Raw genomic sequence first — 25,350 nt, forward strand, 5'->3', positions numbered from 1 at the left:
ATTTCAGTTTTCTAAGATGGGTTTTTGGTACATTTTTAGATTGTAACTTGTTTTTGCTTTTAAGTAATTAAATATTGAAGAAGAAATTAAATATTGAAGTTTGTGTTTTCCTTATTTCAGACCATTTGGGCAATGTTATGAGTTTCTTAGTCAACCTACATTGAAAAAATACTTCATTCCAATTATAGAAATAGTTCCCCAGTTATTAGAAAATTTAACTGATGAAGAACTGAAAAAAGAAGCAAAGAATGAAGCAAAAAATGACGCACTTTCAATGATTATTAAGTCTCTGAAGAATTTAGCTTCAAGAATACCAGGACAAGAAGAAACTGTAAAACATTTAGAAATTTTTAGATTAAAAATGATACTTAGGTAAGATATTTCCTGCCTTAAATTATTTTAATTTCTCAGGGGCTGGAGTTGTGGCTCAGCGGTAGAGTGCTTGCCTAGCATGCACGAAGCATTGGGTTTAATCCTCAGCATCACATGAATGTAAAATGAAGATATTGTGTCCACCTTAAAAACAAAAAAAACAAAAAAAAACTTAAAAATGTTAAAAAATATATATTATTTCTCTGAACTCTTAGAATGATACTTACTACAGATTTCTCTTACAGATTATTACAAATTTCTTCTTTTAATGGAAAAATGAATGCACTGAATGAAATTAATAAGGTGATATCAGGTGTATCATATTACACACATCGACATGGTAATTCTGAAGAGGAAGAGTGGTTGACAGCTGATCGAATGGCAGTAAGCTTCTGTCTATTCTTTTGTAAATAACAATCTGCTTATAGAAAACTAGGTTATTACCTAATTCTGTTCAAATGAACAAAAAGCATAACTTGAGTAAAGATTATTTAATCCTAAAACTTCTTTATATTAACAAATGATTTGTCTTTTTGAAATGTTAGGGGTAATTGGACATTTGGAAGACTTACTTATTGCTGAATATGAGTGTTTCTAATAAGTTTGTGTGCATTTGTAATGTAGTTGTTTAGTTGAAATAGAGGTGATCTTTAATGGTTTGAGTAATCCAGAATCTAATCAATGAGTTGGCCTGGCAATGAATTCCCAATTCATAAATTTTAAAATTCAGAATTTAATTAGTGGAATAAATCTTTATTAATTAATATTTTATCCTGATTTTAAGAAAAATTAATTTTATTTTTAAATTTATTTTTTAAATTATATCTGTCACTTACTGAAAATAATCTATGTAATATAGATATTTATATTTTAGTTTTGAGATGAATCATATATATACAGCATATTTTTTACCGTATGTCATGTGTCAGTACCATAGATCCATTTATAAAGAACAAAATTTATCTTAAATAGTTTTCAGTTAACAGGGTAACTGACAGTTAACCATTGTGAATGTGATAAAAAGTATGCTGACATTGAGAAATTAGTATCTAACTTACTAACATGGGCTGTGATTCGGTGAGGTTTTATGTGTGTATACAATTTGTTTGCTTTATCAAACAGAATTCTACTTTATTAATACTTGAAGGATACTAACGTGAGTATTTAGAAAATGTCTTAAGCAATTGGACATTGCTGTAGTGTTTTTATTGTGATTTTTACAGGTAATCTGGGATTGAATATTTTAAAGTGGTTGTTTTCAGATAGTGTGAGAGCTGTAATATATTAGTTAATTTATGAGATCATTATGTGAAGAATTAAATTTTATAAAATTGCTTAATTGAGCATTAAAAAAGCACATTCAGTAAAGTTAGTTGTAATTGGTGAATTTAGCACATCTTTGTGAGCATTTTATGTGCATAATTGAATTCTACAAAATCATCTTTTGTGTTTAACAGTTTTTCATGAAAACCATGCTTAAACCTATTAATGTATTTTAATTTATGAACATGTACAAAATTGGGCTTTTGGGTTTCTTTTCAAATTACCTAGAAATCTGAACCATGTTTTTATTTCACTTTTAAAAATATTTTCACTTTCTGTATCAAAATGAATGAATGTTTTACATTTAGGAATGGATACAGCAAAACAATATCCTATCCATAGTCTTACGAGATAGTCTTCATCAACCACAGTATGTAGAAAAGCTAGAGAAGATTCTTCGTTTTGTGATTAAAGAAAAAGCTCTTACATTACAGGATCTTGATAATATCTGGGCAGCACAGGTAAGAAATTTTCTAAGACACACAATATGTGGCAGTCTTTATTTAATGACGTGCAAATATGTATTGCTTGACTTGTAATTTACTTTCTTTATGTATTCATAAATCCTGCCAGGAACTTTTTAATACAAATTTTCTCATCAAGTTTAGATACCTTATAAAACAGTAGATCTGTGATAAAGTAATGAAACAAAAAAATCTGAAATTGGAAGTTTTTTCTATGAAATATATAAAGAAGCTAATGTCACAAGAAGAGTTACATTAATCTATTACTTTAAAATACCTGACTGTTATATGTAGCAATTATAACTCTTCATAAGAATAACTGATTTCAGAAGTAGTAATGCATAATTTTTGTATTATCTAAAAGGTGGGTGTGTATTCATGGATCTCTTGAGTATCATCGGGCACTAAAATTTTTTTGTTTTTTTTAAATAAAGCAAACCAAGAAAATATTCTTTCTTACCTTTACCAAGTGAACATTTATGTTTTTAATTTTAAAGTAATCCATTATTTTTACTTTATTTTCTCTTGATTTTATGTAAGTTTAACTAAAAATTTTCACATGAATTTCTTAAGTTTATTAATCATTTATTTAAATGGCAGTTCTAAGGCATTTAAAGTATTGAAAATTCTGTTCTAACCTCGGATGAAGAAGGTAGGAATGTTCATCAGATAATGAACTAAGATTTTAATTTGCTTTTGTTTTTGCCATAGGCAGGAAAACATGAAGCCATTGTGAAGAATGTACATGATCTACTAGCAAAGTTGGCTTGGGATTTTTCGCCTGAACAGCTTGATCATCTTTTTGATTGCTTTAAGGTAATAGTTTTAGTTATTGCCATTTCATTTTACATGGAATTAAATAATTATTAAGTTAGTTTATTCTTAAATCAACACAATTCCTAACAAATATTGTTGAAGGCTCGCTGATGAAGAACTGCTCACTGCAGAGATGTACAAAAGCAGTCATAACTTTTTGTGTGGTTCTAGAAATTGAATCCAGTGACTCATACATAACCACACAAGTACTCTACTACAGTCATATCTCCAGCCCCTGCAATCATTTTTTTTTTTTTGTAATTATAGATGGACAGCAAGTCTTTATTTTTATGTGCTTATATTTTGTATGTGGTAATAAGGATGGAACCCAGTGTTAAGTGAGTGCTCTGCCACTAACTCACAGCCCCGGCCCCCTCAATCATATCTTTTTTCCCCGCAGTTGTGGATGTACAGAATATCTTTATTATTTATTTATTTTTTATATGAAGCTGAGGATCAAACCCTGTGCCTCACGTTTGTAAGGCAAGCACTCTGCCACTGAGTCACAACCCCAGCCCCACAATCATATCTTAATAGTGGTTTATAATTTTTCTTATACTTGCAGCCTCTTGAGAGTTTTTATTCTGTTGTTTTTTTAGTTAGTTAGTTAACTCAAGCAGTTTTAATTTTGATTTAGGTTTAAATAACTGTAGAAACCAAGGAAAGAATAGGTATTGAGAAAATAGATTTAAGAAAACACTAGTTCTTTGGGGTAAAAGGCATATGAAAAATGACATGAAATTAGACCGGCAGTTCCTGGTGTCATATCTGCATTATCATATTATCATTGATGTTATGACTATTTAAGACACTGTGGTATATGAGTCTCTTTCTAGTTTATAAGGTTGATTGGAAAACTTATAATCATGAATGTAAAGCCATATGTTCTTAGACAAATATTTTCATTAACCCATTAATTAAAATAAGATTTTTGGTTCAAAATCATGATTACATTTTTGGAGAAAGTTTGGTTAATTCTGACCATATTAGAAAATAGTTTTGATATTTGTCTTTTGTTTCTCATCCTCTGACCTAACAATTAAGTTTCTGAATAAACCCTAGAGGAAATCTGGGATGTATACATCAGATTATATGTTCACTATTTTAGCAAATTTATGCGTATTAACCTCAAACTGAAAATTAGATGCCTTTGATGTATAAAATACACAGTAGATGAACTGAAATTACTTTTAAGTTTATAGCAGTGAAAATTAACAAGTTAGAACAACCTAGCTCACAGGTGAATCTTCCTAATATAAAGAAACTAGGAAGGAAAAGATATCCTGAAATTGAGAATCCAGTTGTATTTTGAAAAAGAAGATTGGTATATTTTTTAGGAAGAAATACATAGAACATATCTAAATATTGACTTAAAGATAGTTTCTCAAGTGTTTTTGATTTAACTTCTACCCCAGCTGTATTAAACTAGTAATAACTAAGCATAGAAACTACGATTTGTTTTTGAAAGTCTCTTTTTACATTTAATGATAGTATTCTGATACTAACTTTTTCTATACATATAAGGCTTGTGATGTATCATTATAATTTGCATACTTGTATATCTGTTTTGTATATATATGTGTCTCCAATAAATTGTTAATATATTTACTTTCTTTTTTTGATTAGTTCTAATTAGTTATACAAGGTAGTAGAATACTTTTTGACACATCATACATAAATGGAGAATAACTTCTCATTTGTACATAATGTGGAATTACACTGGTCATATAGTCAATCATATATACACAAAGAATAATAATTCAATAATAATTCATTCTACTGTTCTTTCTAACCTTATATCCCTTCCCTCTCTTAAGTTCCCTCTGCCTAATCTAAAGTACTTTTATTCTTCCCTAGCCCACCCTCCTAATCCCTGTGTAATTGAGCATCTGTGTATCAGAGAAAGCATTTGGCCTTTGGTTTTTTAGGATTGGCTTATTATTCTCCAACTCTGCTCATTTACCATCAAATGGCATCATTTCATTAAAGCTGAGTAATACTTGTGTATATATACCACATTTTCTTTATCGGTTCATCTGTTGAAGGGCACCCAGGTTGGTTCCATAGTTTAGTTATTGTGAATTGAATTACTGTAAACATTGATGTGGCTGCATCACTGTAGTGTGCTGATTTTAAGTCTTTTGGATATAAACTGAGGAGTTTATATCCAAATGGTGGTTCCATTCCAAGTTTCTGAAGAAACTTTATACTGCTTTCCAGAGTGGTTGTACCAATTTGCAGCCCCACCAGCAATGTGTAAGTGTGCCTTTCCTCCACATCCTTGCCAACATTTATTGCTATCTGTATTCTTAATGATTGCCATTCTGACCGAAGATGAGATCTTATCATAGTTTTGAATTGTATTTCTATAATTGGTAAAGGTGAACATTTTTCATATATTAATTGATCGATTATGTTTGTTCTTCTGTGAAATATCTTTAGTTCCTTAGCCCTTTTATTGATTGGGTTATTAGTTTTCTTGGTGTTAAGTTGTTTGGGTTCTTTATATATCCTAGAGATCAATTAATGCTCTATCTGAAGTGCATGTGATAAAGATTTTCTTCTACTCTGTAGGCTCTTTGTTCATGTTATTTCCTTTGCTTGAAGAAGCATTTTAGTTTTATTCCATCCCATTTATTGATTCTTGATTTTACTATTTGCACTTTAGGGGTCTTGATAAGAAAGTCAGATTCTAGGCTGATATGGTGAAGATTTGGGCCTACTTTTTCTAGTAGGCACAGGGTCTCTATTCTAGTGGTTAAGTCTTTGAGCAACTTTTGAGTTGAGCTTCGTACAGGTGAAAAATACTGGTTAATTTCATTTTGTTACAGCTGACTTTCCATTTTTTCCCAGCACTATTTGTTGAAAAGTCTATCTTTTCTCCAAAAGTATGTTTTGGTGCCTTTATTTATGAAATAACTATATTAATGTGGGTATGTCTCTGTGTCTTCTATTTGGAATTGCATTAAATCTATGTAACATGGCTGTTTTCATAATATTAATTCTGCCTGACCAGCAGCATGAAGGTCTTTTCATCTCCTAAGGACTTCTTCAATTTCTTCCTTTACTGTTTTATAGTTTTCATTGTAGAGGCCTTTCACCTCATTTAGATTTCTCAAGGATTTGTTTTTGGTTTTGTTTTTGAGGCCATTATGAACAGGATAGTTTTCCTAATTTCTCTTTCAGTGGATTTATCACATATATATGCATTTGATTTGTGGGTGCTGATTTTATAATGTGCTACTTTGGTGAATTTACTTATTAGTCTATAAAGGTTCCTGGTGGAATTTTTTTGATCTTCTGAATATAGAATCATGTCATCGTCAAGTAGTGCTAGTTTGAGTTCTTCTTTGCCTGTTTGTATCCCTTTAATTTTTTATCTCTAATTGATCTGGCTGAGTTTAAAGGATGTTGAATAGAAGTGGTGAGAAGAGACATCCTTGTCTTGTTATAGTAACTCTCCATATTTCTTTGTCTAGAATTAAGCTGGATTTGGGTAATGTACAATGTTGAAATCTTGCAATGTTTCTACTCTCCCTAGTTTTTCTAGTGTTATGAACACAAAGAGGCGTTGTATTTTGTCAAATGCTTTTCCTGATTCTTTCTTTAAAAAGCCTATTGATGCAGTGATTCACATTTATTGAGCCAACCCTAATTCCCTGGTATGAACACTGCTTGATCATGGTGCGATGTCTTTTTAAAATAGTTTTGTATGGGATTTACCCAAATTTTTATTTAATTTTCGCACATACATCTATCAAGGATTCGGTCTAAAGTTTTCCTTCCTTGATATAACTTTGTCTGGTTTTGCTAAGGTTTCCTCCTTTTCTATTTCATGAATACCTTAAGGAATATTGGTGTTGATTTTTCTTTGAAGGTCTTGTAGAACTTGACTGAGAATCTTGGTTGGTAAGCTTTTGATGGCATAATCTAGATCATTACTTGAAATTGGTCTGTTTAAATTATGTATGTCCTCCTTGTTCAGTTTGGATAGATCATATGCTTCCAGAAATTTATCTGTGTCTTCAAGATTTTATATTTTATTTGGGTATAAATTTTCAAAATCTTTCTGATTATTTCTTAAATTTCAGTGATATCATCATTCATATTTCCTTTTTTATCACTTATTTTAGTAATTTGAGTTTTCTCTCTTTTTCTCTTTATTATTGTGACTAGGGGCTTATCAATTTTTTTTAATTAGTTCAAAGAATTAACTTTTAATTTTGTCTTGTTTCTTTTTTGTTTTCAGTTTCATTGATTTCAGCTTCGATTTTAATTATTTTCTATTTTCTACTGTTCTATTTTTGGGGGGGTTGATATGTTCTTTTTCTAAGATTGTGAGAGGTAATGTTAGGTCATTTATTTGATTTTTTAATTATTTTATTAAATGAGCTTAATGTAATGAATTTTCCTTTTAGTACTGACTTCATAGTGTCCCAGAAATTTTGATGTTATATCGATATTCTCATCCTTGATTTTTTTTCCTCCTGTCCATAGAGTAGCTTTTATTTTTTATTTTATCACTGATTTCTAGTTTTATTCCATTATGATCTAATCGAATGCAGGGTATTATCTCTTTTTTTTTATTTACTAAGAATTACTTTGGGCACAACATATGATCTATTTTTGAGAAGGATCCATGTGCTGCTGAGATTAATGAAATAGTCTATGTATGTTTATTAAGTCTAAATTACTGACTGTATTATTTAGTTGTATTAGTTTATTTATTAGGTTTTTATTTCAAATATCTATCCTGGAGTGAGAGAGGTATGTTAAAGTCACCCAGTATTGTATGTTATTTATTTGATTCATGAAGTTGAGAAGGGTTTGTTTGATTTGGGGAAGGGTTAGATGCTCCATCATTTGGGGCATAAATATTTACGATTCTTATTTCTTCCTAATATATAATTCTCTTAAGTAATATAAAATGTCCTTCTTTGTATCTTCTGATTAGTCTTAGCTTGAAGTTCACTTCATTTTATATCATGAGGGAACTTGTTTACACAATCCATATGAGTCATGGTTTTCCCATCCTTTTACCTTCAGTCTTTTGATAACTTTTTCTACGAAGTAAGTCTCTTGGAGACAGCATATTGTTGTGTCTTGTTTTTTAATTCAATCTATCAGGCTATGTTTTTCGATTAATGAATTTATGGCATTAATATTCAAGGTTATTATTGAGATCTGGTTTGTATTCTCTGTTGTTTTGATTAAATTTTGGTTTTTGATTAATTTTTGGATTTAAATTAGACTTAGTTTCTAGTTTTTATCATTTTTTCTTAGTTTTTATCATTCCCCCCCACACACACACTTCATCATGGAATATTTGGTTGAATATTCTGTAGTACAGGCTTTCTAGTTGTGGATTTTCTTAAACTCTTGTTTATCATGGAAGGTTTTTATTTTCATCTCCAAATCTGAAACTTAATTTTGCTGGATATGAAATTTTTCCACAACTTTCAAAGTTTAGAATATATTAATCCAGGACCTCGTAGCTTAGGTGGGTCTTAATATTTATTTTTTTTTAGTTATCGGCAGGCACAACATCTTTCCTTACATGTGGTGCTGAGGATCGAACCCGGGCCGCACGCATTCCAGGCGAGCGCGCTACCGCTTGAGCCACATCCCCAGCCCATTAGGTGGGTCTTGATTGAGAAATCAATTGAGATCTGAATTGGTTTCGCCCTATATGCAATGTCTTTTTTTTTTTTTTTCTTTCACAGGCTTTAAGATTTTATCCTTATATTCTGTATTTTAGTCATTTGCATTATGTCTTAGTGTGGGTCTGCTATAATTTTGTACATTTGGGATCCTGTAAGCCTCTTGTAGTTGATTTTTCATTGCATTTTAGATTTAGGGATTTTCTGATATTGTGTCTTTGAAATGATTGAACATTCCTTTGGTTTATACCTCTGCTCCTTCTTAAGTTTGGTCTTTTCATGTTATCCCATACTTCTTGGAAGTTCTGTTTAAGGATTGTTACCATCTTCTCCAAATAGTAAATTTTATTTTCAAGATTATGTATTTTGTCTTCATTGCCTGAGATTCTGTCTTCCAGGTAGTCTATTCTGTTGATGATGCTTGCCATTAAATTTATAATTTGGTTTGTTGGTTATTTCATTTCAAGGATTTCTGCTTGGTTGTTTGGGTTTTTGTTTGTTTTGTTTTGTTTTTGCTTTGTTTTTTAGAATTTCTAATTCTGTATTGAACTGATCTTTCACTTTCTGTATTTCCTCTTGGATTTCACTCTTAATAATTAATCATCCTATGAGTCAAGCCATAAGATCTGTTTTTAATTTGTTCATTTTGTATTTATCTAATTGTGTTTCCTGAGGCCTTTATTCTAAATAAAGGTCAAGTCATTTGTTAGTTTTTATCTTTATTCTCATTTACTTCTAAATATTTTATTTCTTTCCCAATTTCTTTTATTTATGATTTTTAAATATATTTTTTGATCTCCAGGTGATTATTATCCTTTTTTTTAATCTTAGCATTGATATTCAGTTTCATTCTGATAGAATACAAGTAATTCTCTTTTATTTTTTTATTTGCTAAGAATTCTTGGTGATGTAACATATAGTTATATCTGTTGTATGTGCTGCTGAGAAGAAAGTGAATTCGATCCAGTAATATTCTTTAATATGTATTTGGTCCTTATTATTGATTATATTTTTAATTGCAGAATTCTTTCATCAGTTTTGTATGACCTATTCGGCTGTGAGAACTGTTAAAGTTACCCAGTATTAGCATAATGTGGTCTGTTTCATTCTTAATTTGATCTTACACTTCCTGTATTTTGCATTATCAGTGCATTATTTTGTCAGTTTTTTTTCAATTCTACTTTTTCGTACTAAGTATTTCTTTCTGTGTTTTGAGATCAGGACTCGCTACTTAGCTTCATTTTCCCAAAATCTGAAGTCTTATTTTTTATCTAATACGAAAACTCATCGACTCTGCTTTTCTTTAATTTTTGAATATTTTTTGCAACCATTTGCCTCCAACCTGCTTGTTTTTTTTTTTCTTTCTTTCTTTTTTTATACTGTAAGTAGTTCCTGTTAATTTTGGCATTATAACTGTTCTATTTAGACCACTTATACTTAATGGAATTATTGATGTTACAGATTAAACTTCTGTTTTTGTGTCCTATTCTTTTTGATTCTGTATTCCTGCTTTCTGAATTGTTATTTAAATATTTTTTAGATTTATATTGAATTTTTAATAATATATTATAGTATTTTATATCATTGCTTTTAAAGATGACATCTGTCATCTTCAGATTTGAGTCTCTAGCTGGTCTGGAATCTTTGCATCATTTTCTATTCTGCTTTTTATGCTCTCCATTTTTTAGATTCATACTTATTTTTATGGTATGTCTAGAAACTTTAGGTGTGCTCAGTAGGATGAATAATGAAAAATATATTCCATCTTTATACAAGTATCTCACCTAGTAAATGTAGAATTTTTTAATCTAAATACAGATCACATTTTTTATCGTTTTGTAAGTAGGAGGGGTTTTGTTTGTTTTTTATCTTAATATTCTTAACTTTTTCTCTGCTTTTTTTTGTTTGAAAGTGTAATACATTTTACTTCATGACTAATTCTTTGTTTGTAGCAAGTATTTTAAATTATTTCTTTCTGTTGTAAATTATGTGATTTTTCTTTTAATATTTTATTTTTTAGTTGTGGTTGGACACAATACCTTTTAATTTTTTATTTTTATGTGGTGCTGAGGATCAAACCCAGGCCTCTGCACGTGCTAGGCAGCACTCTACCACTGAGTCACAACCCCAGCCTCATAATTATGTAATTTCTTAATGAAAAGCATCAAACAGCTTAAAGTTGTAAATGGAGATTTTTTTTTTTTCCTAGAATTTAGAGAGTCTGTTTTATGAGTTCTATTTTATTTTCTCAATCTGAATACCAATAGTTTGGTAATTTGGTGATGGGTATGTATATGCACCCATCTGTGGATGTGTATTGAAGAAAATGCCTAGTTTATCCAAAGAGATTAAAGTAGTGATGTTATAATACAAATAAAGGTATAAAGTTATGAGATTAATCTTTTAATTTTTCTTCTAGGAAAGTTGGACAAATGCAAGTAAAAAGCAACGTGAAAAGCTACTTGAGCTAATACGCCGTCTTGCAGAAGATGATAAAGATGGTGTGATGGCTCACAAAGTTTTGAACCTTCTTTGGAATCTGGCTCATAGTGATGATGTACCTGTAGATATCATGGACCTAGCTCTCAGTGCCCACATAAAAATACTAGATTATAGTTGTTCCCAGGTACAGAAGTGCTTATTTGCCTACCATTTCTAACTTTTTTCCTTTAACATTTAAGATAATATACTTGTAGGATAGTTTTAGTTTATTTAATCACTTTGGTTTTAAAATAAGCCTGAAGAATTAGTTTATTTTTGTCATATAAATATAGCTTTCTATTCTATTTGGTATTTTTCAATAAGTTTTATCTGTTATCCATTATGCATTTTTAACAACTTTAGATAAATAGTTTTATAGCTAAATAATTTATTATTATAATTGTACTATATAAAATATAAGGCACTAAGGTCACATATAATTTAAGCTGAATAGTGACTTTGGAAGCATAAAAGTAGATGTTAATGTAAATATTGGCTTCCCTATGAGCAAATCATGATAGCTCACTCTTCCCCACTTTTAACTTATGTCTTTGATGTTTACTAGTTGTTAAGTATTCAATTTTATACAAATTTTATCTGTTAGCTTCAATTATGTGGACTTTTGTCAGTTATAGTGGTAAATTTATAATAGTTCATAAATTTAATGATAATGATGTTTTTTCCTTAAAAAAAAAAAAAAGCAGAAGTAGTAAATAAGGACTGGTAAAGAATGTCTTCAGTATTTGGAGGGCAGGCATTTTTGTTTTTGCTTGTACTTGAGTTTTATTTAACAAGTCAAGTAAGCCCAAGATTACTTCTGATTTGTGAAAAACCATGATTGTGATGGTTCAGAAATAAACACTGAACTGATTGCCTTCATTAAAAAGTATTGTCATAAATATTCATACATATAATTAACTATAATTATGATTATTTATATGTATGAGAACATTTTAAACAGTGGTACTTTAAAAATGAAAATTAAGTTATGTTGTGAACTATCTAGTTCTATGTATTCACAGTTGTCCATAGAAACTGAGTTTTTTCATATTCTGAAAAAGATACAAAAAAAATTATCATGTTTGTTTTCTATAGACAGATAAAGTCTCAAGTAGCTTTTTCCAATTCCAGTAATTAGTAATACAGTAAATTTGTATTGATGCATTTAAATCTTCAGATGTAATAAAAAGAAAATAATCTAGTTGGGTTATATGATCAAATGATGTTATGTTTTCTTCTCATTGTTCATTAAATGTTTTATATTTATCTAAAATGGCTAAGAGGATCTTGTATATGAGTGATATTTTACAAATAAAAGGAATGTTGTAGAAAATCAAAATAGTACGTTTATCATAAAGGCTCAACCAGGGTTTATTATTTATTCGTATTTATCATAGGCACTTCGTCTTATACCTTGCCACATTAGTAAGTATTGAATTTCACTAAATTTAGCAAAAAGTGTTTGGCTTTTATCAATTTAAGGTTTCGTTTGTTATCGTTAGGGGAAACTAATAAGTCTGTTACTCAAAGTGCTTTGAAAAGCAGTGACAAATTGAATATTCATGTGCTATAAATATTTTAAAGTCCTTAAAATAATCACTGAAGAATTGCCTATTCTTTCCCAAATATGTACAGAAACAGGATTATTTAACTGAAAATCTGTTAAGTATCTGCATCTAACTTTTTAATCACTGTAGTTAACAAGGTTAAGCAAATAAACAAAGAGAATAACTGAAATAAACCTATTGCTCAGTATTTCTAATTTTCTTTTAAGTGGATACTTAAAGGAATTTTAAATTTTACAATGTTCATTTTTTTATTTGATGATTTTTTTATAAATATTTATGAAATACAAATATTGTGTTTCTTGCTGATTTAAAAAGTACAGCAGGGGCTGGGGTGGTGGCTCAGTAGTAGAGCGCTTGCCTAGCACAGTTCAGATTGGATCCTCTGTACCACCTAAAAATAAATAAGTAAAATAAAGGTATTGTGTCCAACTACAACTAAAAAATGAATCTTCTTTTAAAAAAAAATCATACCAGTACCAAACACATGTAAATAATTGGAATTTTGTGTTTTTGCTACATTTTACAAAATGAGAACCTAACAAAATATTTAATACAGTGCCCACATTCATACTTTAGTAATGTTCCTATACTTAGGAACTGTTTATATATGTTGATCCAGATAGCTAAAGCCGTGAAACATTGAGTTCATAATAGTGCTTTACATGTCATAGTTTTAATGATAATTTCAAAAAAAGAATGTACCTTTTGTTTGATTAAACTAGTAAGCCTTCATCATAAAATTTATCTGCTGAGTTTAAGTGCTTTTCTGATAAAACATTTGAGGTTAGAATTATGTGGAACACTCATCCATTTAATACAAATTTTTTTTAATATATGTAAGGATCGAGACACACAAAAGATTCAATGGATAGATCGATTTATAGAAGAACTCCGCACAAATGACAAGTGGGTAATTCCTGCCCTGAAACAAATAAGAGAGATTTGCAGTCTGTTTGGTGAAGCTCCTCAAAATTTGAGGTAAGATTTTTTAATACCAAGAACTTTCTTATTTTTGTTAAGTATTTTACTGAAAATAGGATATCAATAAAAAGAAGTTTTAAAAAAGAAAACTATATTGAAAAACAAAGCTTAGAGAAAGATGTATTTGGAACCAGAATAAGGGTCTTTGATTATATTCAGTACTTTATATTTTATAACACAGATCAATTATGTGATAGTTCCAATAATCTTTAAGCAATTAAGTACTGGAGCCAAAGTCCTGCTTCTTCTTTCAAAAGTATCTTTGACATTCAGCAATTGGCCTTATGATACTTAGTATTTTTATCTCACTTCTTAATTTTATTCTGCCCTTTTGGCTCTTTTTCTACCCATAACTAACAATTTATTGTAGGTCCCACATAATAATATTTTATACAATCATTGTTATTTGCCTAATTGATTTATCAAACATTTTCAATACTATTATTAACTTTATATGTCATACTAAGGAATACTACTTTCCAAAGTGAGATTAAAACCTTTTTTGAATTTTAAAGTTAAGCTACACAATTTCAACTGCATAATGAATTTAAATTATGAAAGATGACAAAATTTTATTTAAAGAATTTGTTTACCCTGAAATTATTTTGTAGATAATTTAAATGACCAATCTCAGTTGCTAATTTGTGGTTATTGGAATGATTTATTCTTTTTCTTTTCTTTTCATGTATTTGGAATTAATTACATGAATGGAAAATTAGCATGGAGGAAACTACATATTATCACAAGAATATCATAAGTACAATTAAGATGCCTAGTTAACAAGTCAGTTCAAAGATTGTTTAACTAGGTATATCAGATTCTTTAATCTTGTAAAAACATTTTCTTCTGTTTAAGGTAATTACATGATTGCCAAGATTCTCTTGAGTTCTAAATTGATATGATTATGTGTTTAAATAGAGTCTCTGTTTGAATTTAAAGTACAAATTTTATGATAATATTTGATAAAAATAAGGAAAATTCATGGAGATAATTACTATAGAAAATACAGTGTTTATTTAGGAAGGACATATTTTGGTTATATTTCACCCACCCTATATGCTCTGTTTTTTTAATTGTTTTTGTATTGTCAAACATTTATTTTTTGTTTGCAGTAATGATACTCTTTCAAGGCTGGTGGCTTCATCACTAGTAGAATAGTAATAATTGTGAGTTGATTGGTTTAATTGGAAATGACAAAATAGAAAAGAATTTTTCTTGTAGCATCCATAGTCAAAACTGTTTGCATACCAAATATTTTTCATAATGTGCATTGAATGGCTATTATTCATTTTTGTTTTATGTGTGTTTGGTGCTAAGAATGAAACCCAGAGCTCTGTGCATGATAGGCAAGCATTATAGTATTAAACTAAATCCCTGACTCCTTGGTACTCTTGTTCACATAACACATTTGCTTGAACAACAGTAAATTGAATATTACTGAGAAATTACTGTCATGTAGAATAAAAATATCAAAATTCAGTTTGGGGAGGAAGGTCTTTATTTTTATTTATATGCAGTGCTGAGAATTGAACCCAGGGCTTCACACATGCTGCCGTAGTACTCCATCACAGAGCCACAACCCAGGCCCTTAAAATAGTTTTTTTTTTTTTTTTTTGGATTATTCTTGCTAACATTATATTTTATTATCCAAGAGAAGGTATTGACCATGTTGTGTTATAAATATAATATTCATGTGGTAAGTAGAATTTACTTTGAAAACTCCATTTCCACAATTTTTATTTGCCTAATTATACTGTTGAGTTCTTCTCATTTCAGTCAAACTCAGCGAAGTCCTCATGTTTTTTATCGTCATGATTTAATCAGCCAACTTCAGCACAATCATGCCTTAGTTACTTTAGTAGCAGAGAATCTTGCAGCTTACATGAAGCACATAGAACTATATGCTAGAGGTATGTATGATAAGATGAAATTAATTGGAGAATCAACATAGATTTCCTGATTTTTTTTTTTGTTTTATACTAATATTAATTAGCTCAAATGTCAACATATCTATTTATAAAGGAGAAAAACGGAAATGAATTGGTTTTTATAATTGTACAGTTGTCTGGTATCTGAATAATTGGTGCCTGTACCCACTACCAATAACAAAATTCTGAATACTGAGTTTCTTATACAAAATAACAGAATTTGCAGTTTACCGACACACATCATACTTTAAATCATCTTTAGTTTATTTATAATACTTAATACAATATAAATGCTATGTAAATACTATGGTCTGTTGGTTAGGAAATTATATTTTAAAAGTCTATACATAATCAGGACAATTTTTGTCACCAGGTGTTTTACTTCTTAGTTCTTTATAAACTCATGCCTTCTGGAAGATAAAAAACCTTCAAGGTGCCAATAAAGAAAGAAGTAGAGCCTGCTACGTATTAACTCCAATGATAATTTTTTTTCTATACTTTGAATGATATCATCAATAAATAAAGACCATTTGCTGATAAGGCAGTCTGGATAATCAGCATATGTGCATTTTAACTTCAAATGATCTGTCTCTTTTAATGAAGGTTTTTTTGATTGTTTTTTCTTTTTCGAGGTATCAGGCATTGAACTCAGGGGCACTGGACCACTGAGCCAAATCCCCAGCCCTATTTTGTATTGTATTTAGAAACAGGTTCTCACTGAGTTGCTTAACACCTGACTTCTTGCTGAGGCTGCCTTTGAACTTATGGTCCTCCTGTTTCAACCTCCCAAGATGAAGGGATTATAGGCGTGTGTCATGGCACCCAGCCCATTTAATGAAGTTATAGTTACACCCTAAATATTTGATATCAAGTAATGCATATTTGATGAAACAAACTAACATTCTGACTTTTTAATTTTTTTCCCCCACCTTTGGTTGACCATAAACCTGAAATCTTCCTTCTTTAGCTACCCAGTCAGTGCAATTATCATTTTTAAAAATGTATTTCAGAGACTGAAGTCGTGGCTCTATGGTAGAATACTTGCCTGACATGTATGAAGCCCTGGGCTCAATCCTCAGTACCACATATAAATAAAGATCCATTGACAACTAAAAAAAATGTATCTTAAAAAAAAAACGTATTTCTAAATCTAATGCATTCCACTATTTAATGAGGGAAACATGGTAGTTGTATGGCATTAGATAAATGATTTAATTTTTTTAAATTGTCAGGCTAACCATGACACGTGCATGCCTTACTGATCAGGAGGTTGAGCAGGAGGATTACAAATTCAAGGCCATTCTCTTCAAAAGGGCTGGGAATGTTATTCAATGTAGAGCACTCCTGTTCTTATTCCTAATACTAAAGATTAGTAAGTAATATAAGAGGTAGGTAGGAGGGTTAGTGAGTAGATAAATATAAATGGATCTGGATAAAGAATACTTTTATTATTTTTGTCTTACAAGTTTGAAGTTATATAAAAATATAAAGTTACTCACATCTCTTTCACATTTCCTTCTTCAGAAACACAGTAATCACAGTTGGGGGACTTTTATTAAACTCTTCAAAAGGCATGAAAAGCAGCTAATGTGTTCCAGTTTAAAGTTTGTCCAAATGTTTTCAAGATTATTTCTCTGAGAAAAACAGAAAACTTACAACAAAATTTTATTATTGTCTTAAAACCTCTTGAGGTCCTGAGATTTGGTGCAATTGATGAATTTTATGGAAGTATACAGTGAAGTTTTTAGGTTTTTTGGCATATGCTTGTGTATGTGGAAGTAAGAAGCAGTGAGTTGAAATAATTTGGGACTTCTTTCTTCATCAAATCCAGGAGCATGAAAAAATATACTAAATATGCTATTCTACTTTTATTGCAAGTCAAGATTTCCATATACAAAAAAGTTGGGCATTTTGAAAACTTGGATACTTTCACCAATTTCAGAAGGTATTCAACACATGATTCTTTGGTTCAGGATGGAGATAATACCAGGTTCTGTATTATAAGTATCAGAATCTATTACTGAAGAGGAGTTACATGATTTTTATTTTTTCACCCTTGCTTCATAGTTTGGGAACAAAAGTCTTTTAAAACAAAACTTTGTGTTGGGGTAGATCTTTTAGTTCTGTTCTACCCATTTTAATAAAACATGTCACACACATCTACAAAACAATTAACTGTCCACTACTTTAATGACAGTAATTGCTTTTAATTTTTTTCCTCTGGCTTTTTAAAATCAAAAAACAGGACTTTTCCTACCCACTATGATATGAAACACTAATGGATTCAATATTTCAAAAACAGATTTGTGTTTTTTGTTGTTGTTGTTGTTCCAGGATACCAGGGTTTGAACTCAGGGGCACTGGATCACTGAGCCACATCCCCAGCCCTGTTTTGTATTTAATTAGAGACAGGGTCTCACTGAGTCGCTTATATACCTCTATGTTTATGAGGCTGGCTTTGAACTCTAGATCCTCCTGCAGCAGCCTCCTGAACTGCTAGGATCACAGGCCACTACTGCCAGGCTCAAAAGGAGAATTTTTAATCTATATCTATATCTAAGCCTGCTAAATTGAGCTTCATTGTTGAATAACTTCAAAAATTAGCCAAGGGAAGAAAACAGAAATTGGAATAGGAAAGATAGTAAATTCTACTATATGCATATAAGAATACACAATTGTGCAATTCCTCATCATATTCAATCAGAAGAATGGGAAGTTATACACCTAAAGGGAAATATGTCAAAATACTTCTGACATGTATAACTAATAAGAACAAAAAATAAATAAATAAGGTAAATGATAGATTTTAATTCAATAAAAAAATTCATTGAAGTGAAATGATAGACTTTTGTAACAAACATTCAGAAGATTATATTATCTTTTTGAGGCTAAAAATTGAATATATTGACTATATGTAGATTTCCCTATTACATACTTTCTGAGCATAAGTAATTATTGACATTTCTTTTGGCTAAAGTTAACTCGATGTACATATCATATAATTCATATTTTTGTTTTTTGCAGACCATGAAAACTATGACCCACAAACTGTGAGACTTGGCAGTAGATACAGTCATGTTCAAGAAGTCCAAGAACGGCTTAACTTCCTTAGGTTTGTTTTCAAGGAATTAGTAATGTTCTCTTTAAGGCACAGATAAACAATACAGTTGACTTAACTCTTTATTAGTGGCTATTCACCCTGAAAGGGAATGTTTATTCACATCAAAATGTTTACATACAGTTTTTCTATGTGTTTGTATGAAAAATTTTGTATTTTTCTAGGTGTTTGTATAAATTATCTGGTTGAATTTATCTGTCTTTTTGTTGTTGTTTTAGGAATTTTGGAAGACGTATTTAAAATTTTTATATTTAGTTGTGTGAGAATCATGTTTATTCTTTCTTTTTTGTACTGAGGATTGAACTCAGGGGCACTTGACCACTGAGCCATATCCTCAGCCCTATTTTGTATTTTATTTAGAGACAGGGTAGCACTGAGTGCTTATAGCGCCTCACTTTTGCTGAGGCTGGCTTTGAACTCATGATCTTCCTGCCTCAGCCTCCCGAGCCACTGGGATTGCAGGCTGCTCCACCTCACCCGGCACATTTATTCTTTATATATTTACATATATTAAAATAGATAAAATAATTAGTTAATGCTTGCTATTGATAGCTAATGTGTGCACCTCAATGTTATATATTCTATCAGTGACTAAAAAAGGCAGTTTTGAAAGCTGTATACAGTAACAAGATATATGTAAGGCTTATCTGTATTTTAAGCGAAAGCTAAATATAATCCAAGCAGAATTTGTTCAGTGATCCTTAGATTTTACTGCCATGGTTTGCATATGTGTGTTTGCCTTGAATGATGAAGATTTCTTAGGAATGCAGTTACCATAACAAAACAGACTGTATTTGAACCATAAGTGTGCTAAAGAAAAATGCCCAAACTATTATCTTTGATAAAGCCTTTTATTTTTATATATATTAATTTTTCTTTAAGCTGTTTCTTTTTACTCATGAATCAGGTTATAATTTATGAACAAATATTTATTTGACCATGTAGCCTATTTTTTTGTTAAGAATGACATTGTCTACTTTAAAGAATATTAGGTTCTGCCAGGTTGACAGATATGTTATTTCAGTTTGAAATAAAATTCGATGTCATTTTCTTCTGATATTGAAATTTCTTTTTTTATTAACAACTTAGGAAAAAAAAGGCTTGCTTCTCCATATTGAAAATATCTCCCAAAGTGATTCATTGTTTATGTGGGGGTTTTTTTGTTTGTTTGTGTGTTTGTTTTTTAAGTACTGGGAATTGAACCCAGGGCTTTACATATGCTTCACAAGTGCTCTGTTATAGACCTACATCCCCAGCTACTGATCCATTGTTTTTGATAACAATGTATTATTTCCCTTAAGTTTATTGAAACAAGCAAACAAAAAAAGAATTAGAATTTATCTATTCTTGTTAGTAAAATTTTGAAACCAAAGATCTTCCATAATTCCCATTTTTTTTAAATTTAGTACAGTATTTTAAAGAGAAAAAACCTAAGAGGTAATATCTGTCTTTGTGCTAGTTGCTTTACACACCATGGCAACCTTGTGAACTAGGCATTATTTTAATTTGATTAATAAGGAAACTGGTAATCAGGTTGGGGAGAATATGTGTTTGAAATGCATCTGGTATGTCATATTGAGACTACCAGTTTCATCTGTCTAAATTTAAAGTTTCTTTCGATAAGTGATTTCTCATATTTTTTCCCTTTGCATCTTAGCTTGCAAACTAGGTTGGAGAAATAAAGTAGAACTAAAAGCTAGAGGCCCCTTTCAGATTTAGAACACTCTAATTAGGGACCCAAAATTTAAAAAAAAAACAAAAACCTTTGACATTAAATAAATATGCATACTTGTTTAGATAAGACTCTACCATTACTTTGTTAATTTTAAATATAAAATTAGGATTGTGATTGAAATAAGTATATCTTTCACTTTTCATTCAAAGAAATAAGCACAGTGAGTGAAAGAATACATGAATGATATGGATATTAATTAGGGAACGACTACTTAAAGTAGAATCATTTTTTTTTTTTTAAGAGAGAGAGAGAGAGAATTTTTTTTTAAATATTTATTTTTTAGTTATCAGCGGACACAACATCTTTGTTTGCACATGGTGCTGAGAATCGAACCCGGGCTGCGCGCATGCCAGGCATGGGCATGCTACCACTTGAGCCACATCCCCAGCCCTAGAATCATTTCTTGATTATTTTGCAGCTGTGTGACAAATCTTCTAAAGGACATCATTGAATACTGATAAGCATACTAAATAATTACTGATATAGAAATAAGTTTAAATTATGTGTAGGTTATTTTTGTTAAATATGAATAGACATGAAGGAAATATTTTCAGAAATGTAGAAATTTTAAGCAGGTTTAATTCTTAAAATCCTAAGAGTTATTTCTCATGGTTGCTTGTGTAATCAATCCCTCATTTTCCAAGGAAACTGTACAAACAGGGAAATAAATCACTATCTTGTTTTAAAAATTTGAGGTTTCTGAAGACAGCAAAGTTGCTGGCACTTTGTGGTGACCTAAAATAAGTCAATATTTGTTATTTAGTTCCAGATAGGTTTAGCCACCTATCTGGAAATTAGTTCTTTTGGAAGAATTATTACTTTTTAAAAATATTTTTAGCTGGGCTGGGGATGTGGCTCAAGCAGTAACACACTCGCCTGGCATGCGTGCGGCCCGGGTTCAATCCTTAGCACCACATACAAACAAAGATGTTGTGTCCGCCGATAACTAAAAAATAAATATTAAAATTCTCTCTTTCTCTCACTCTCCCTTAAAAATTTTTTTTTTAGTAGTTATTGATGGATCTTTATTTATTTATTTTATATGTAGTGCTGAGAATTGAACTCAGTTCCTCATACATAGTAGACAAGCACTGTACCACTGAGCTATGACTCCAGCCCCAAGAATTATTACTTTTTATGATGTGGTTAAAATTTGATGTATGTTATTTTATGCATATAAGAATAGCATGCTTTTGAAGGTAAAGTTTTGTGAATCCTAATCAGCTTATTTATGTTTTCCCAAGATTTTTATTAAAGGATGGCCAGCTGTGGCTCTGTGCTCCCCAGGCAAAACAAATATGGAAGTGCTTAGCACAGAATGCAGTTTATCTTAGTGATCGTGAAGCCTGTTTTAAGTGGTATTCCAAGTTAATGGGGGATGAACCAGACCTAGATCCTGATATTAATAAGGACTTTTTTGAAAGCAATATACTTCAGCTTGACCCTTCTCTATTAACGGAAAATGGAATAAAGTGTTTTGAAAGATTCTTCAAAGCAGTTAATTGTCGAGAAGGGAAACTAGTAGCAAAAAGAAGAACCTATATGATGGATGACTTAGAATTAATAGGATTGGACTACCTTTGGAGGGTAAGTAAAACATAATAATTTTTGTTTGTAAACATTGTACCCAAAGTAGTTTTTTTAGTCACAGAATCTCATTTTTATTACATGTCTTTATGTGGTTTTGATGCTTACAGAGAAATTCAAGACGGATGCAGTTATTTATCTTTAGCTTCTTGTTATGTACCTACTATTTCTCATGCATATCCCTGCCCACTTGTTTTTTCTTTGTTCTTTCTTCTGTTAACCACTTAGGATCTTTCTGTTCACTTTAGAACCATCTTTTATCTTCCCCAATGAAAAATTATCTCTCCTACTATTATTTAATATGATAAATACATCTTTAAGTTTTTAAAATTCATTTAATGCCATAGTAAACAAATAGATGAGATGACTAGTATTAGGAAGTGTTTAAAGATATTGACAGTTTAACTTGATTTATTTAAAAAGCTACAGAATAAATATTATATGCTACTTAATTTAACTTTCTCACTTTGATAGAATAAATACATGGATATATTTTCTCATTGCTGTCTCTTAACATCTAATCTGTTTTATTTTAACTGACATGACTTTGGGAATTTATGTGTTCTATAAGTGAACTTTAGCTAGACTAAGATATTTTTTATCATGTAACATTTTCAAGTTGTTTTAACTTGAAAAATAACTATGAATAAATGATAACAAGTTAGTAAAAGTTTTTTAAAATTGTCTATTTAAATTGCTTTTTTCCCTTAATTTCCCATTTTACCCTTATCAAATTCTTACTAGATCATCCTGGAAAAATACCAAGGATTCAAAACATAGTTTAAGAATACTACTCGTTTATTAAAATTGATATATATTTACAAAAGTTTCAGGAGGTTTTAAGTTGCAAAGTACTGTAATAGTGTTTATATTAAACAAAATTTCTTAAACATTTTTATTTGTATTATCATATATAAACTTCACAAGTTGGCAAACAAATTGCCAAGTGGTGTTGGTCAAAGTACTTTGTGTCCTTTTGTTTTCTTTATTATTCAGAAAACTTAATTTTACATTACTTTAAATTTAGTTTATTTAAAATCAATATCCTTAAATTATTGAAGGTTATATTTATAATAATTGAGTGTGATTTAAATTTAAGTGCCAAATTAAAATATCTCAGTAGTTTTAATGCTGTAATCTTTTTTTGGAATTAGGTTGTAATTCAGAGTAATGATGACATTGCCAACAGAGCTATAGATCTTCTTAAAGAGATATACACAAACCTTGGCCCCAGATTACAGGTCAATCAGGTGAGAAATAAAGTAAAACCTTCATTGCTATTAGGTTAAAATAATTATGTGGTTAGTGTGTTAACCTTTTTAACTTGTTGCCAACTTTAACTAAGTTGCCAAGTATATATAACCTACATTTTTTCCTATACAGTGCCAATAAAAGATAGTGTCATCATAATTAATCTTAGATGATTAGAATTGTTTGAATGTATTATTAGTTGTAATATGTTGAAACTGCCAAAATTTAAATTTGCATCTGGACTCAGATGGGCTTTGGGTTTTGTTTAGTTTAGTTTAGAAAATAATTGGTTTTTTTAATATTATTGAGGTTTTGTTTTGTTTGTTTTGTTTTGGGAATCTTAGATTTCATTATAGTTAGAAATGATCACAGTTGAGAGTTATCTTTATATTAAAATTTCACTGTCTTTAATTAGATTACATTGTGAGCAACTTGAACTATCTTTATTTGGCTCATTATTTAAAGGTGGTTATACATGAAGACTTCATTCAATCTTGTTTTGATCGATTGAAAGCCTCATATGATACATTATGTGTTTTGGATGGTGACAAAGACAGTATTAATTGTACAAGACAGGAAGCCATCCGAATGGTTCGAGTATTAACTGTTCTAAGGGAATACATAAATGAATGTGACAGCGATTATCATGGGGAAAGAATGATTCTACCTATGTCAAGGTTTGTGAGAAACTGGTCTATTGCTAATTTGCAATTATTTTATATTTTTCTTAGACTTTACTTAGAAATGGAATAATATATTAATTAAGAAGAAAATGAAGTTTACATTTTTAGATTTTAATGTTTTTTAAAACATTTACATTTTGCATGTATTTTCTTTAAGCATGCATGTCAAAATGGTCTGCTTTTATTTTTATGTATAATTTGGACAAGCATTATCATTTGTTAGTTTTCTCTTTATTTTTTCAAATTGTTTTAATCCATTCAGTATGCCATTAATTTTTCAATTTGTTTTATTTTTACATTGACACTGTGAAAATTAAATTTTTGTCAGGTGTGGTCAAATTTAACTTGTAATCCTAGCCATCTAGAAAATGAGGCAAGAGGATGGCAAGTTCAAGGCCACCATGGGCAACTTTAAAGCCAGTCTCAAAATAAAAATGAGAAAAGGCTAAGATATAGCTGATGGGTTGAATGCTTGCCTAGCATACTTAAGGCTCTGAATTCAATCTCCTGTACAACAAAAAAAGAAAGGAAAATAGGAAAAATTATTAAGAGCTACTTATGCAGCTGATAATACAAACAGTAGTTTAAATTATCTTTGTTGAAATTTCTTTAAGAGTTAAATTCTGATGGGTTTAGTGGCACATGCCTGTAATCCTTGCAACTCTGGAGGCTAATGCAGGAGGATCAAAAGTTCAAAACTACCTCAAAAGGGTAGGGATGCAGCTCAAGTAATTAAAGTACCCCTGGGTTCAGTCACCAAGTATCAAAAGGAAAAAATTCTGTAAAGTACATTTGATATTGATAGTTGTATTTTTGACATCATAAATTGAAGAAGTACAACTTCTGTGCTATGTGATATAAATTTATATTATACATTTTCATTAAGCAAATTTCTAAATAATTAAACCTTTCTAGTTTTGAGCACATTTAACATATATAAAAGGGAAGATTGCTTTTTGAATGTTATTTTTAAATTTTGTATAATTACTAGTTACAAGGGATTATATTTATAATGTGATGGAATTTTTCAAGACCTGTTTAATGAACACATGCATTTTAACTTTTTTGTTGATATAGATTGAGCACCAAACCCCAAATTCAGAGTGCTTCAAAATTCAAAACTTTTTGACTGTGACATGTGCATAAGAGGAAAATTATATATGAATTTATATATATGAGGTCAAAAAACACAGATACACTAAAAATACTACATTAAAATATTTGTAAATAATTTCTATGAAACCTAAATGAATTATGCGGTTAGATTCGGGTCCCATTACCCAGATACATCATTATGTATGTACAGATATTAAAAAATAAAAATATTAAAAGTCCCATTCTGTGACCCTCTGGAGTCTGTTCTTTTGGATAAGGCAGCTTGTA

At 30.1% G+C, this 25,350-nt stretch overlaps 1 protein-coding gene across 4 annotated transcripts in view; it reads left to right on the plus strand.

The window, feature by feature from the left end:
• Nucleotides 1–25,350, plus strand: part of LOC143639756 (ubiquitin carboxyl-terminal hydrolase 9X-like) — a 111,506-nt gene that overhangs the window by 20,587 nt on the left and 65,569 nt on the right. For 3 of the 4 annotated variants that reach the window (XM_077107809.1, XM_077107811.1, XM_077107810.1), the window contains exons 7-17: nucleotides 121–372; nucleotides 618–756; nucleotides 2,004–2,156; nucleotides 2,871–2,975; nucleotides 11,055–11,261; nucleotides 13,526–13,662; nucleotides 15,442–15,575; nucleotides 18,618–18,705; nucleotides 21,691–22,033; nucleotides 23,188–23,283; nucleotides 23,750–23,961. In XM_077107809.1, the coding sequence (XP_076963924.1) occupies nucleotides 121–372; nucleotides 618–756; nucleotides 2,004–2,156; nucleotides 2,871–2,975; nucleotides 11,055–11,261; nucleotides 13,526–13,662; nucleotides 15,442–15,575; nucleotides 18,618–18,705; nucleotides 21,691–22,033; nucleotides 23,188–23,283; nucleotides 23,750–23,961 (1,866 nt within the window). Of the gene's footprint in view, nucleotides 1–120; nucleotides 373–617; nucleotides 757–2,003; nucleotides 2,157–2,870; nucleotides 2,976–11,054; nucleotides 11,262–13,525; nucleotides 13,663–15,426; nucleotides 15,576–18,617; nucleotides 18,706–21,690; nucleotides 22,034–23,187; nucleotides 23,284–23,749; nucleotides 23,962–25,350 lie in introns of all 4 variants that reach the window. The other variant, XM_077107808.1, reaches the window with a different exon arrangement.

Source organism: Callospermophilus lateralis, chromosome Y (assembly GCF_048772815.1).
Source record: "Callospermophilus lateralis isolate mCalLat2 chromosome Y, mCalLat2.hap1, whole genome shotgun sequence".
In the NCBI taxonomy this organism is placed as follows: Eukaryota; Metazoa; Chordata; class Mammalia; order Rodentia; family Sciuridae; genus Callospermophilus; species Callospermophilus lateralis.